The sequence below is a fragment of the Xiphias gladius genome, chromosome 7 (genome assembly GCF_016859285.1).
Source record: "Xiphias gladius isolate SHS-SW01 ecotype Sanya breed wild chromosome 7, ASM1685928v1, whole genome shotgun sequence".
Taxonomy (NCBI): Eukaryota; Metazoa; Chordata; class Actinopteri; order Istiophoriformes; family Xiphiidae; genus Xiphias; species Xiphias gladius.
In genome coordinates, this window is record NC_053406.1 from 9,039,188 (window position 1) to 9,054,414 (window position 15,227).

The 15,227-nt window shown below is 43.6% G+C and overlaps 2 protein-coding genes across 2 annotated transcripts; one reads left to right on the forward strand and one right to left on the reverse strand.

The window, feature by feature from the left end:
- The first annotated feature begins 448 nt into the window (after nucleotides 1-448).
- LOC120792054 (dapper homolog 3-like) lies at nucleotides 449-10,625 on the forward strand. The gene is made up of 4 exons (XM_040131059.1): nucleotides 449-679; nucleotides 6,839-6,971; nucleotides 7,323-7,433; nucleotides 7,977-10,625. Exons 1-4 carry the CDS (start codon nucleotides 449-451, stop codon nucleotides 9,464-9,466), a joined length of 1,965 nt encoding a protein of 654 aa, XP_039986993.1. The 3' UTR covers nucleotides 9,467-10,625.
- A 210-nt stretch (nucleotides 10,626-10,835) lies between these two features.
- Nucleotides 10,836-14,196, reverse strand: LOC120792055 (C5a anaphylatoxin chemotactic receptor 1). The gene is made up of 2 exons (XM_040131060.1): nucleotides 14,166-14,196; nucleotides 10,836-13,946 (listed from the first exon to the last, which is right to left on the reverse strand). Exon 2 carries the CDS (start codon nucleotides 13,932-13,934, stop codon nucleotides 12,897-12,899), a length of 1,038 nt encoding a protein of 345 aa, XP_039986994.1. The 5' UTR covers nucleotides 13,935-13,946; nucleotides 14,166-14,196; the 3' UTR covers nucleotides 10,836-12,896.
- Nucleotides 14,197-15,227: the final 1,031 nt, after the last annotated feature.

Here is a 15,227-nt window from a genome sequence, read left to right on the forward strand (position 1 = left end):
GACATAACCGTCCCCTGAAGTAGTCCATTGGTCGCAGGCCAAGATGAGAAGATGGGTGAGGTCGACGCGTCACTGTAATGAATCAAAGGGGGTGGGACAACGTTACCCCAAACAGCCTCTCGCATCCAATTGAAGGCTGAGATTGAGTTTGCAAAGGGTCGGGTGACTCCCCACTTTCTCGCCGTGGCTGGTCGCAGAGGGCGGGGCTCTACTGTTGCGTTTGACAGCTGCGAAATAGAAAATGCACAGCGCATAGAAGGTCCGGGAAACCATGCTGCTCCGAGGCAACCATACCGTCCCGAGGAATGGGATGCAGCTTGGTCCTTTGTAGGCTGCGAACGCCCTCGTAAATTAATGAACACGAAACACAAGAAAGGGAAATAATTACCTTTTATTGTACATATATTCTTGGGATTTTTTTGGAGGGAGGCGGGGGGGAGGGGGGGGCATGCACCGTGCGTCCTCTTTCCCGGTGACTGTGGAGCGCAGTCGGACCAAGGAGCGCCTGGAGGCGAGTCTGGCCGGGCTATGCGAGCTGGAGCTCCGCAAGCAGAGGCAGGAGTGTCTCGTGCTGGGGGCGCTGGCCCTCGGGGACCCTCGGGCCCAGGACAGCTCCAGAGGAGAGCTGGCGTGTTTCAGCAGCTGGGGGCAGGAAAACTTGACACTGAGGCGTCAGCTGGTAAGAAGTTTATGTGGAGTGTCTTTTGCTGCATGTTTGGATTCCAGCAGCTCTACCGTGTTGGCTCACACCGTACTACCCCACCCTGCGCTGAACCCCACTTTACCCCTTGCGTGTACCATAGTCCTACATAGTTTTGAATACCTAATGGCCCTCAAAGCCTATCCTCATGGTAATCCGCTTGACCGTTGCTTGGACTCTTGGTATGGGCTGCGCCCTTTGTGTAGAGGTGACCTCTATCTGCAAAAAAAGTTACTCAACTTGATTAATAGGGATCCATCTGAAAGGCTGTAATGCGTGTCTGTGCGTTAGGCTGAGATTTATGCCTGCGGGTAACGAAACCGGGGGGTGGAGCACCCGCCGTTCGTGGCACAGACCCACAATTTAATGGCCCATTGTTCCCTCATCATGGACTTTTGTATGTTTTACTGCCTAACAAGCACCCGTTTGTGCTCTCCACTCATCATAAAGGAATGAGGTATTCCTTCAGCTTGTGCGCCGCTGTTGCGGCCAACATTTGTCTGCCGTAGTTGCCTCGTCTTTTCCTCTGTAGAGCTCAACCGAAGTTGCGACCAATATGTCCCGCTGTGACGCGGCATCAACAGGGAGAATAAAAAGCTGGGACCATCGAGACAAACTGAAGTTTCGGTGTGACAGCATTACAGCAGGAAAGTTTTACGCGCCACTGCGCAGCCTCGTACGTGCTTGACGTTTACCGGGGTCTGTATTCTGTTTTTCTTTTTCCTAATGCTGCACAAGCTGCATTTGTGGCTCCGGGAGTTTTGTCTCTGTTTTGCTGCTGCTCTCGCGCAGCCCGCAAGCCGTCTCAACATTGCTACAATGGGAAGCCATTATCAAAGAGGGTGAAAAAGAAATTAAATCAGCCGCCTCCTCTTCACACACCCCCCACCCCGGCACTCCTCCCTCCTCCCCCTCCGCCGGGGGCCTAACAATAGGCGCATATGGAGCAGAATACTAATGATGCCGATCGAGGCCCCAGTGAGAGGATAAGGCGCATAGGTGGCCTTGTGCACTGGCGTCAGTTGGCTATGGCAATGATATGGGCACTATGCTTTATCTTGGCCTTAATGAGTCCACATCTGAGCTTGTGGACTGGATTTATAACACGACAAAGATGAGGCAACTTACAATACAAATTTGAAATATGTATATTAACCTGGAGCAGGAGAACATGCGGGTCAAGTGTTTCCAACGTGCCACACGCACCAGTGGTAAATCCATATCCCCTGGTGCTGGTGGAGCTGTCAGCCTGGCTCCTCATTCACACACACACACACACACACACACACACACACACACGCATAGACGGGAAACAGCAATTCCCGAGGCCAGCGAAGAAGTGCCACGCGTTTCCCCGCAGGGCCTCACATTTTCCCTTTTTTCATTCTCTGAGCAACGCGTCTTCGGATCGATGTTTATTAACTGTTATGCGTAGCCTAGCGTGTGAGCAATTACACGGGGAATTCCTCGGAGAACATTTTTGCCCTGCGGGACTCTAATATCATGTCGCCATCTGCGTCCGAGTCAAATCCCCAATCTCACCATGCGTGTAGGTTCAAGTCTCCGCAATGTGCAGTTCGCCGGGTGACACGGAAACCGCGTGGCCTCCTTGACCGTGAATGTGGCCCCAGACAGATACAGTGTGCTGTGTTGAAGGTGTTGACAGCTGCGTGACGCCAGCTGGGAAAAGCACGAGGCTCTGACCTTCCTCTCAGCCACCCTGCTGTGTGTGCTAGGAGAAAGTAGAGGAGAATACATTAATTGTGTATGAGTATGTGACATACATACATCCCTCCGTGTGGAGGAGAGTTGGCTCTGAGAAACCTTAGGTGCTCTGAAGTCATATTTGATCTCCTCTTGTCATGTGTACACTCCTTACGTAAGAGTGTGTGCAATAGGCTTTGCTTTTGTTTTGTGCCTTTGCTGAACCACTGGCTCGTCATCGGTCAGGTAGCGTGTGTCCTTGTGCTAAGACAGCCGCACATCATCAGTCAGAGTACAGAGCTGTTAGTCTACTCAGCAGAGACTGATCACTCAAATGGATCACTGGAACGTATCCTCTGCTTTGTTCTGGCAAACAAGACATAAAAGGAAATTTCAAACATCTTTGTGTTCTTTGGGTTCTTTGTGTACATAGGGCGACCGGGCAAATGGGCTTCTGAAAATGCCGCATATTCCAATACCCATCCGCACAGAGAAGGCAGGCTGAACAATGGCCGAACAATACACATTTGCAGACAGACAAACCATGAGATGGACTCTGAGCTGGACAGACAGCCGTCAGTCTCAAGAGCACAGCCTTGTGCATGTCTCTCCATTCACAGCCACTCCGCCCTGCTGCCCTGCCTACAAGCCACAGTGCACGAAGGAGGGAGCCAGAGCATGCTGATGGATGCCGTTCTCTATGGTTATATTAACACTGCGTGCATCTGTGTGTGTGTGTGTGCAATTTCATCCTCTGTCAAATTAGAGTTTACCATTGAGATTTAATTTACCTTATTGAAATAGACTGTGTGTGTTTTAAGAAAGAAGGGATCAGTAGTTCTATCAAGCAGTGGAGCTGGGGGCAGGGTGTCTTGTGAGTGTGTGTGTGTGTGTGTGTGTGTGTGTGTGTGTGTGCGTGCGTGTCTGTGTGTGTGTGCATGTGAATGTGTGCGTGTATCTGGCCTCCCACAGCCTTCTCTGTGTGGATCCAGTCACAACATTGCTTTAATTATAGAGGGTCCAGCAGTGCGGCTGCATGCCTCGTGTGCCCTGTTCCATAGATTTCTATATCCTGGCGTTATCGTGTCAAAAGCCTTCTGTTGGTGACTGGTTCGGGGTGTATTCTGCAGATCAAAATCCTCTTTACGGTAGCCAAGGTCTATATCTTTTTCCCCTCTCTTGTAGAAAAGCTCTTGGATGTCTCTACGCCACCCTTCTCTTGCAAAACCAAAAGCTTATGTGTTTCACTTTTCACCTCCACTCCTCAATGGCTGTAGAGGGTGTAACAGGTGATATCAATAAGAAATCAGTCATAATGTTGTCCCGGATTCACCTGCTGGTCAGTCTATTTCGCTGAAAGAGCTGATGTTTTGTACACCCAGTGTGTAGCGGCTTAATGGCTAGCCAAGGGTGGCTGCACCGTGTCCTCTGTCTTCCCCATCCCCCATCAGCCTCCATCGGCAAAGGACGCAGTAAAACAGTAATGATATAGTGTGCAGAGTGTCAGGGAACCAGTGTGAGACTATTAATAATAGAGCGCAATCAAAGAGCAGCCTGCAAAACGCTCCCTGCTATGAACCAACTCCAAAGCCACACTACTAAATATGTTGTATGTTTGGTTGGTTTGTTCGTCCACAAAGGTTTGTTCGTTTTCTGCAGCATTATAATTTAATGACTAGCACCATGGTTTCCACAGTGTGTGTATGTGTGTGTTCAGTTGTGAGGATGGCAAAAATGAGGCGACAATCAATCAATTGTGTGAAACAGCATCATTGATTAATTGATTTCCAATAGTCTCTCCTCCTCCCAGCTATTTCTTTAGCCCACGCCATTAGCTAAAACAAAGCTCCCCACTCTTCGTTTCTGCCACACAGAACCATATTGATATAGTGATGCTAATGCTTTGTTTATAGTAAGACAATAAGCACCCTTGTCGAGACAAAAGAACTGACAGTGTTTGCAGTGAAGAGGTTGTGTGGGAAGCATAGGTTAGCTTGGGTCAATTGGCCCTCAACAGCATTTGCATTGAGACCGCATTTAGTCTGCAGGACAAAGGAGTCAGAGCTCAAGCACTGATTGGAGCAAATGACCAAAAAGATCATGCCAAGGGATCGTCCAGCCAAATTTCCTGTTCTCTATAGTAATTTTTCTCTTTAGCATTGCAGTTGTGAGAGATGCAATTTTTTCAAGCTAGAGCTGTGGTGGCAGAGTTATTGAATTTCATCCATGGAAAACTGACAGTGTGACGAAGAGCCATGTTAGGGGTTCTGTGAGTCCGTACTTTAGCTGCATACACATTATATTACGCTTGGGAGTATTCATGTTATTTGACAACTCAAGACAGTTGTATGATTACAGACTTGGATGAGTTAGGGTTAAAACTAAAGTCCACAGACACTGTACACACTATATCTGGGACATTAGGGTTTCATTACATTAAACAACATGTGGGAAACTCATAATTACTATAATACTTATAAGACAATGCAGCATTAGGCACGGTGGTGCTTTGAGCTACACGCAAATGTCAGCATCCTAACATGCTCACAATTACAAAGTTAACATGCTGATGTTTAACACAAACTGGGGCTGATGGGAATGTCTTTAATTTTGCAGATGTTTGGTCGTAAACCAAACTGGACAAACTGATGATGGCGCTAGAGATAAAGTTGATGGTTCACTAAAGTTATTGGGTCATCCCTGAGGGGAACGTGAATGCCTGTAGCAAATTTCATGGTAATCTATCCAATAGTTTGTCGAGACATGTCCCCAAAAAACAAAAAAATCAACCTCATGGTGGCGCTAGAATAAAAGTCAGTAGATATTATCCTCTGGGCACCACGAATGTCTGAAAAAAAAAAAATTCGTGACAATCCATCTAATAGTAACAGAGATATTTCAGTCAGGACCAAAGTGGGGGACCGACCGTCAGAACAACTTTGTCATCCCTACAGCTTTGCTGCAGACACGGCTGAGATGGTTCTCTACCACTGTGACAAACAAATTTCTCATCAGATAGTTTGCACACAGGCACCCCATAGGATCCCTCTACATTTCTATAGGCAGTGTTTTAATGGCACAGACACAGACATAAGAGACAGTGCTCAGGAGATGCAGGAGACTGTAGCAGTTGTCTGACAGGTGCTCCATCACAGAGGTTTGTAATGTAAAAAGTGTCACCTTGTTACGGGGACATGCTCAATCTTCTGGTAATGAAGTCTCTTAATGAGCCTTGAGTGTCAACAGTATTACTTCCAAAAATGACAAAATGAAGTGCTTATGTGCATGCGAGCGTGCATGTGTGTGTGTGTGTGTGTGTGTGTGTGTGTGTGTGTGTGTGTGTGTGTGTGTGTGTGTGTGTGTGTGTGTGTGTGTGTGTGTGTGTGTGTGTGTGTGTTTGTGTTAAACCCATGCAGACAAGATTGTGTGCAAGTGTCTACAGATGTTAGTACACGTGTCAGATGATATTGACATGAGAACGGCTCAAATCGTCTGGATGGCTGAACTAGTATGTCCAATTTCACTGTCGTTCCAGTGTCCTTTGTAGTGAACCCGCTTTGTTTATCTGAGCTGTATGAGCAAGCACATTTGTCTGTATATATAGAGAGGATTTGTCTGCATGTGTGTGTGTGTATGTCACCCCTACCCACATGAAAGAACATCCCCTCACGCTTCACAGACCCTTGAATTATTCGTGTTCTAACTGAATACTTCCTCTGTAAGCTTGCTTACGTGAGAGAGCCCGCTGATAGATATGGATGCTGTACACGGAAACATTTCTGTGACGCACAGTGGTGACCTCTGGTGACCACATTTTTATTTTAGTAACTAGTGAAGGAGGGTCCACATCTGAGTTGTGGCTATATCTGTTTTCACATTTTGTGTTCAATCATTTGGGAAATTTTTATCCCTGCTGGCTTAGAAAAAGGTAGAAAAGGATCCTTGCACAAATTGAAATGAGAGTATCTCTCTCAAATTATCACGATCAAGTCGTTAGTTGATAACTAAATGCATCTAATACAAGATTCATTCTTTTCTGCTTTACATGTATCAAATGAGGAACGTTATTCGTAAAACACTGTATTGTATTCTTGAGACAAATTCAACTCATCTCTCCACAAATAGAGAACACTGGAATAATAATTTCAGAATTTATCTCAACAGGTGAATGATATTAATTAGTGTCAAACAAAATGAGAGCCAGTATGCGGCTAGAGAAACAAGCAGTGAAGGATTCACAGCTGTTTTTCTGCCATTAACATTTTTCTGCAAACTAGTAATTTGACTGCAAGATCTGTTTGATATTTTTGCTTTGATGCTGAAATCACTGCCTCTTACCGTCTACCTAAAAATTAGTTTTCAACTCAGCGCAATCAAATACGGACAGCAATAAAACAAAGTGCATGAATGCATGTGTTTGTGTTTGTGTTTCAGAGTGCTCTTCAGAGTTCCCCATGGGGCCTGATGCAGTTGCTAGAACAGCAGTTTGGAGAGCTGAGGATCGACACAGATGATGGCTGTTACGAAGGAGCTCAAGGAGACACAGGCGACAGCCGGCCGAGTTCTGGTACTTCCACAATTTTGAACCTTTACTTTCCACATACTTTTCTAAACGCACACATTGTGATGAAAGCCAGTGAGAGCATTTTTTACGCAAAATTGTTGCTCTCTGCAACAAAACTGTTTTCTCTTTGCATTGTGAAATATGCCTTTGTAAGATTGTAATATTATTTCCGCACTTATTGTTTGTTAATGCTCCAGTTGCTTGTAATTTTGTTTTGTGGTCTATTTGTGAAATGCAGCGGGACACTCTCTGCTTCAAGCAGCATATTTTTAGACAACTGGACTGATCAGTGAGCTACAGTATAATAAAAGACATAGTCATCTCGTCTCCCTCTCTAATTGCACTTTTTCCTAGGTTTCTATGAGTCCAGTGAGGGTCAGTCACCAAAGGGAAGATTTTGTTCCTCTGAGCCCGCAGAGACTGTCTCCTCCTGGGCTTACACCAACGACAGGCCAAAGTCTGTAGGTAAGGAAAAGCAGCAGATCCTGTTTTATAAGCTTCAAAATCCTAGTGAATGAAATCAAATGTTAAAAATCAGAACCATATTAGAAGTGGCATAAAGAATGAAGACCCTAATACACTTATAGAAAGCATACTTACTTTGTATTCTCGAGTGTAGTTGGGGGTTTATGCTGAATGCACAGCATAAACTCACAGGTTGACTCAAACTGACTTGGCAAACTTATCTAACTGACAGTTAAACTGATCACATTAACCAAAAAAAACTTATGATGATACAATTGTAAATTATTTAAATATAGTCTTTCTTCTTTCCTTTGGTGAGCATCTATTGTAAATGCTCTATGGTACACTTTGACGTGTGCCAATAAAGAAAATAATAGATTCAGTACCAAATTATGCCTTAGCCTTGTCCATTATTTGCTTATATTAGGACACTACATTATGCATTATTGCTTCTGTTTTATTTATATATTTGTTATTTTGGATGCAGTATTATAACTGCTCCCCTGCACCTTGGCCGACAACCGTATTGTTTTATGTGATTAGGAGACCCCCTCATGTTGAATGGAGAAGTGGATATGCCAATCCTACGCACCACCCTACCGCGCTCTTTCTCTGCCCCTTACCCACTTCTGGAGGGCATCGCGGAGGAGGACACAGTAGTGGACAATTGGCAGTGGGACCCCAGCGGATCCAACCAAGCCTGGCAGCAGCAGCCTGCAGACGACCAGGTCACTGAGGAGGACTACCAGCAAGCTTTGAGGGTAGAGAATTACATCCTAAATCTCATCCAGCGTCATACCCTGTCACCACGACCATGTCAGCCTCGCACGACCCTGAGCCCCGACCTCCAATATTGCTGTGCCTCTGGACACAGCTCCCTACACAGGAGAACTCCTTCTGTTACGACAGAACAACGCCATCCCGACCCCCATCATCAGCCCCACATTGACCTTTTGGCAAACCCTAAGAGCCAGAGCTGGGGTTGTGACCAGCTAGAGGTTGAGACCTGTGGAGGAGAGGCCCTGTCTTTGGAGGAGGACTTTTATCTGGCTCTGCCCTACCCCCAGTCCAGGCCACACTCTCTGGCTGGGAGGCTCCCATCACCTCTGCCCTCCCTGGACCCCAACTGTGGTGTTTGGGCTCTTGACCCTTTTTGTGAATCCGCATCTCCCCAGCATTATCTACATCCACAACCCCCTATTCATCACAAGCACAATTTAGTAAGTGCTCAGTATGTCCCCGGACAAGCTTGCCATGCCCCTGTGCGATCCCCCAGACACTACAACCCAGAGCAGCCTAAGCCCATCCGAACTCTCGCCTCTCCTGACCACCCCAACTCCAAGTGTAGAACTTCTAAGAGGAGCCACAACGAGCGACAGAGATCCAAGAAATCAAGCAGTAAAACAAGTCGATCCCAGTCAGAAAACAGCCTCCTGAGCCAGCGAGTGCTGCCTGAGCGCAGGTACAGCACCACAGAGAGGCACCAAGGCAGAGGGGATCTTGCTCAGAATCAAGGCCAGGTTGCTGGACCACAGGTGGGCAACAACAGCCACAATGGGAGCCATCGGTGGTGCTCCAACCTGGAGCTCAGCGAGGGGGAGACAGGGCAGGCACATAGACGACCATCTCGAAAAGCTCGCCACGGTCACTCATGTCCCCATTCCCAATCCAAGAACTACGAGCAGGACACCGAACGCTGGCACCCAGACTTTCAGGAGAGAGCACCTCTCTGTCAGGGAGAGGGCTACGCTGGCGCTGCCCCTGCCGAGTCCGAGTCCAGTATGAGTGAACTGTATTCCCCAGCCTCCAGCTCACTGTCCAGTGACTCAGATGAGAGTGCAGGGCTAGTGTGGCCCCAGCAGCTGCCACCGCGCCTTGCCTCTACCTCCTCCTCCTCCTCGCCTTCACCACAGGCCACTGCCAACACCCCCTCTCAACCAAAAGCCTTTGTCAAGATCAAAGCCTCTCATGCTCTCAAGAAGAAGATCCTCAGATTCCGCTCAGGATCCCTCAAAGTCATGACTACTGTATGAGGGCATGATCAAACCTGTTTATAACCCATAACCTTTACTACTGTGTTTTAAAGCCATTGTCAGAGCAACCGTGTGGCTGTTAGTTTTTGGTCACATTCATATGTTAACTAACCAATCCAGTCTTTTTATTCCTCCTACCTCTAATTACAGTATGTTTTTAGTGAGAGACGCTTACATTAATGGGGATGATTAAATATCCGCTAGAAGTTTTCTGTCTGTAATATCTGGTTGAATTTATCTTGTACCAGACAACCAACAAACACTAGACTAATGGGCACTATTCTGCTCTAATTGATGATAATAGATGCGATGCCAAGTTGAAAGTGTGTTGACATGGACTGCACTGAAGCTAAGTGAATGAATACGCTAGCAGCATTAATCATAGATTTAAGGTTGATTAATTCCTACAGTGTAATGCTGGCCAAACACAGGTCCGCACAACTGATATTATGGCAGGCAGACCAACGCATTGTCAAAAACTATAAGTCTTGCTAAACACCAAAACTCTAGAAACGCGATAAAAGTGTTTTATGGCAATGGCTTCTCTAAGAAATTTGAGTAAATTTGCTATTTCACAGGTCCAAAATTCCCTAATGATTTCCTAGAAAGTCTTCCTGGAAAGCACTATGTAATTTGGTACCTTGATATCATTGGAAACTAAAAGTCTAGCCAGGCGACACTACCAATCAATTAACTGGAATTTTATCATTTGAACACTGTCTCAATTTTCCCTCAAATTTGTACCAAATTGCTTAGTTATTTCCAAGAAGCTTCTTGAGAATTACACATTGTTTAAATTAAGCATTACTCAAATTTTGGTGTGTGGTGAGACTTTGAGATTTGTCCTGCACTCAGACAGCATCCTATAGAAAAATCTCTCATTTGTGCAGGAGTGAACAAATGTGTAATGGTACAAATCTATTCATGGCCTAATTGTGAATCTTTGAGCAGGGAATACATGTACATCCCTTTACATACATGTACTACCTCTCTTCTCCAGCCAGCTGCTTTCAGGGCCATTGAGTGTAAATAAAAAGACCTATGAGTCATGAATGGGTTTTAGAGGCCATAGTAAGGGACCAGTGTACATGCATGCATGTAGAGTACATTTAATATGTTTAGGTGCACAAATTCATTGACACAGCGACACAGACTAAAAAACTCCTGTGTATATATATATATATATATATATATATATATATATATGTTTTTGTATATACCATCATGTGGCCTTGTTTGGAATGAATGTAGTTTTTAAATAAAGGCAATTTTGCTCTCAATTTTGGTACATTAACAAATTTGTATTATTTTGTTTATGCGTAAATTTGTTATTATTGTGGTGTAATAAGATCATTGCAAAAAGATCATAAATGCATAAATAAGTATTAGGCAAGTTGTAAAAAATGATGAGTGAAAAATTAGTTCACATATCAAAGACTTTTATTGTAGACATGCTAAGGATCGCATTTGTCTGAAGTGCATTTATTTGACAAACTGACTAAAACTCATCTGACCTGTTCAATCTCATCTCTAATCTGTATCTGTTGTCTTTTAGGTCTGTCACACTGAAACAATGGGTCTCAGTCAAGAGAACAACCATCTTATGCATTTTTCTCCATTTTGAGATGAGAGTGTGGCTCCCTCATGTGGCCTATGAATGAACTGTTACATAAGACGTGACTGTTATAACTGTGGTGAAGTTAGTGTCACACAAGCCTGTAATCAAACCTGCATGTGCATGTGTGTTACAGGAACTAATAATTAGTTGTTTATTAAATATAATAATATTAATTTCATTTCAGTATCTGATACCCTACTAAAAACTTGAATAACAACGCACAACAAAAGCAGAGATCAGACCTGAGTTTGTGTGTAGGAGCAAAAAACAGAAGTTTCAAAATGCAGTGTAAAGATTGGTAAAATATTTCCTGATTTGCAATCCAGAGGCAGTTCTGACAACATCTTTGAGTGCAGTCTATTCGCTATTCCTTTGCAAAATATCTCATAACAGCAGAGTTTCTGTGTTCACACTTTCAGAGTTGTAAAGCCTTTTGAAATCAACCGATCTTTTCTGTGTCGAAATCACTGGGAGCAGCCTCACATGTTGTTTCTGTACTAACTGGTAACATGACGAAGAACTGACTCTTCAGCCCGAGAAAATGTAAAAAGACAGCAAATCTGACAGTAACAGTTGTGAGTCGATTCAATTTAATATCCTAAGTTTATTGACCTTGTTTTCTGAAGTTCAGCTCATTTAACTCAGCTGATTTTACCTCTTCAAACCTCATTAGACATCTTTGAACTAATTATTCAGCATGGGTTCAGCTCACTCCGCTTTTGACGGTACTTAGGTTTAAGTAGATTTGATTTTTATTTATTTACATATATTCAAAGGACACAAATTGATATGTGCATAAAGAAGAGAAAATGTGGTGGGTCCTCAGATCCTGGCACTCTCCATTGCATACTTTATTCCATTAGAAGAGGCGAAAAAATATTAAAAGGAATAGGAAAAAACGCATTTTTAAAAAAGACGAGTTAAATTACACAAACTTACATCCATCCATCTATATGGATATATATACATATATATATATATATATTATACACCGCTTATCCTATGAGGGGCATATTTGATTGTGAGAAGGAAATAAAAAAAAAAAAAGCAGCACTACCAAGGCTTTCTGCCTCACGAGTTCTCGCGTGGGCCTGGGCCACTGCGCCATGGGCACGAGTCACACAGCGTCGAAAACTGAAATTTGGGTCAAGCTGAAACGAGCGAATAATCCAGCAACAACCGTGTGGTAACGATGGCAGAGAGAGGGATTTGCACGCGGGGCAACCTAACAAGCCCCGCGTGGAAATACCTTTCCAGCACTAGCAACCTGAATCAAGTAGTTAAGTCTCTTATGGACAAGTTGCACAAAAATAGTAATTCAAATGGATCGAGCCAATGTGCTTTTTGAGAAGGAGTAATCGAAACGTCATTTTTGGTCAGTTGTATACAAATGCATGAATTTATCACATTAAAGTGACTAGTCATGAGAGGGCAGTTTACAAAGATAACACGTAAGGATAACATTGTGGTGATTAAAAAACAAGCCCTTAAGGGCTATCTGATATTGTGCAGAGGCTAAGTTTAAGATATGAGATGTCAGTGCATTCCATAACACTGAGCCTCTGTAAATTAAACCAACGTATAATTGAGATGTTCGACAGATTGGAGTTCTTAAGTTGAACCAACTTAAAATGATTTACAGTTTATGTGTCCCACAACTAATTATAAAAACACTGATAGTTTATGGTGAAACCCAGTGGTTATCCAAGCTCAGTGCAGAAGGTGAGGAGAGTTCACTCCTGTTTCAAGGTCCAAACCTCAGAATCACGACTAATGTGATGATATTGTGTAAATGTCAAAGTCAATACACCATCAGATGTGAGTATTTTCCTTTCCATTGCTCGTGCTCCTGGTGTCAGTAGTAGCGATGCTGATCCTTGTTGTGGGGTCCTCGCTGATGAAGTTGAGCATGTTGCGCAGGGAGCGGTTCATACTGTCCTTGAAGCTTTGGCCCAGACACACATACAGCAGTGGGTTGAGGCAACTGTTGAAATACGCCAGGCAGAGTGCTAAAACGTGTGTCAGGTAAATTCTGGGGCTGTGAATGGATTTTCGACGGGTCATCAACATGAGGAAGTCCACAATGTGCAGAGGAAGCCAGCAAAGGAAGAAGCTCAGCAACACAGCGATGATGACCCTCAGTGTTCGCTTGGAACGGGTCCGACCACGCGACATTCCATGCTGTGCCCTCCTGTACACCACCAAGTGACAGATGACAATAACCAGGAAAGGGAGGAAGAATCCCAGAAGGAAGCGGAAGGAAGTGACTATCCAGGCACTGAGAACAGTGTTAACTGTCAGACACTCTCGCTTCTCGTCACCGGCTTTGATCTCCTGGGTGTAGACAAACTGGGGGATGCTGCCGATCAGGGCCACGCACCAGACAACAACGCAGCAACAGGCAGCCTTCTTTGGTCTTCTGTTGTTCTGGCACCAGACGGGTCTGCTGACCAGCAACCAGCGATCCACGCTGATCAAAACCAGCTGCAGGACACTGCAGTACATCACCAGGTAAAATAAGCCTTTGACCAGCGTGCAGGCCAGCGGGCCAAAGTGCCAGTGATCATCGTGGGCTAAAGGGACCATGAGCAGAGGGATGGAGAGGCAGCACAGAAGATCAGCCAGGGCGAGGTTGAGGAACCAGAGGGAAGTGACGGAACGGGGCATGCAGAACCCTGTCACCCACACCACCAGAGCATTTCCAGGGACACCCAGCAGGACCACAAGGCCATAGAGGACCAGAGCCACTATCTGGATCGGTTGAATCTCAGGGGTCACAATGTCAGGAATGTCATGCGGTATGTCATAATAGTCATATAGAGTAAGATTGGGGTCCCAAGAGTAATTCATGGTTGAGTAAAGCTGTAGATGGAAAAGTTGTCAAAAAGAACGCATTATAACCTTTTGTATCATGCTAACATCAAATTTATGATGTTTCTTGTTAAACAAATATAAACTCTCAGAAGAGTTGTGTGTGATATATATGTTAAAATTTGATCAAATGTAACCAAATAAACCTGTTGAATTATCTTATAAAAATATCAAAAATCTAGATATAAAACTTTAATCTAGGTAACTTACAGTTTCAGAGGTCTTTCGATGTTGTATGCACACTGCCAGCAGAGAGTTATGGAGCTGTTCTGCTTTTAAGTGGGTTTTTATACGTGATCATCCCCACATGCACACACCCAAAATGCTTGAACAACATTGTGGTCTAGTTGACAAGGTGTCTCTGTATGAGTTTAGACTTGTAGTCTTTCTTGGGGGAAAAAAAAGTTGCATTTAAACAAAAAATAAAATAAAAGTATTCACCAGATAGAGTAAAAGTCATTATGAGCATTAAAGTATTGCTGAAATTGCACATACCTCCTCTACAATTTTTATAATACATTTTTGAAATGCTAGTTTTTTAATTTATATTTATCTTTTATTTAATTAATTATTTTACTTTATGGTCAATCTTAAGCTTCCTTGCAAGTGCTGTTAATTTAAAGTGTTGCATACTACTTCAGAATGCTAAAGATATATCAAAACCTGATAAAACTATATTGTAAAAAGCATTTTATGAAAAAAAGCAAAAATGAGTCAGTCTGTCAGAGTTTGTAGTTGTTTATCAATATACTTTCCGCAGTTTGCATGAGGTACCTTTGTGGTTTAGATTATATTAAAGATAAATGTATTAGGTAGTATTTCATCAATGTCAAAAAAAAGTAATATAAACCTTTAACATCCAAAAATAATGTCCTGTATTAATGGGACAAAATACTTTATTGTCAAATTCATTATAATCATTTTACAATTAACACAAACTTTCCATATATACAAGTTATTCACAAATCAGCCTACACATAAATTAGAGTATTATGACACAATTACAACTCTAAATGGCATCTACGACAGCTGAATGAAAAGCAACTAGAGCTGCCTTCCTTTTTCAATTCAATATGCAGGACAAACAAAAAAAATGTCAAATCTATGACCAGTGATCTAAATAACCTTTTGGAAAATGCTGATTTTAAAGATTACAACATTAGTCAGCATTCGTCCTTCACATAACGCATAATGGAACATCTGAGTCACAAAATGGCTGCCTCGATATTAAATAGTGCCGTGAGAGAATCAGCTGAATCAGTTTTTAAAAAA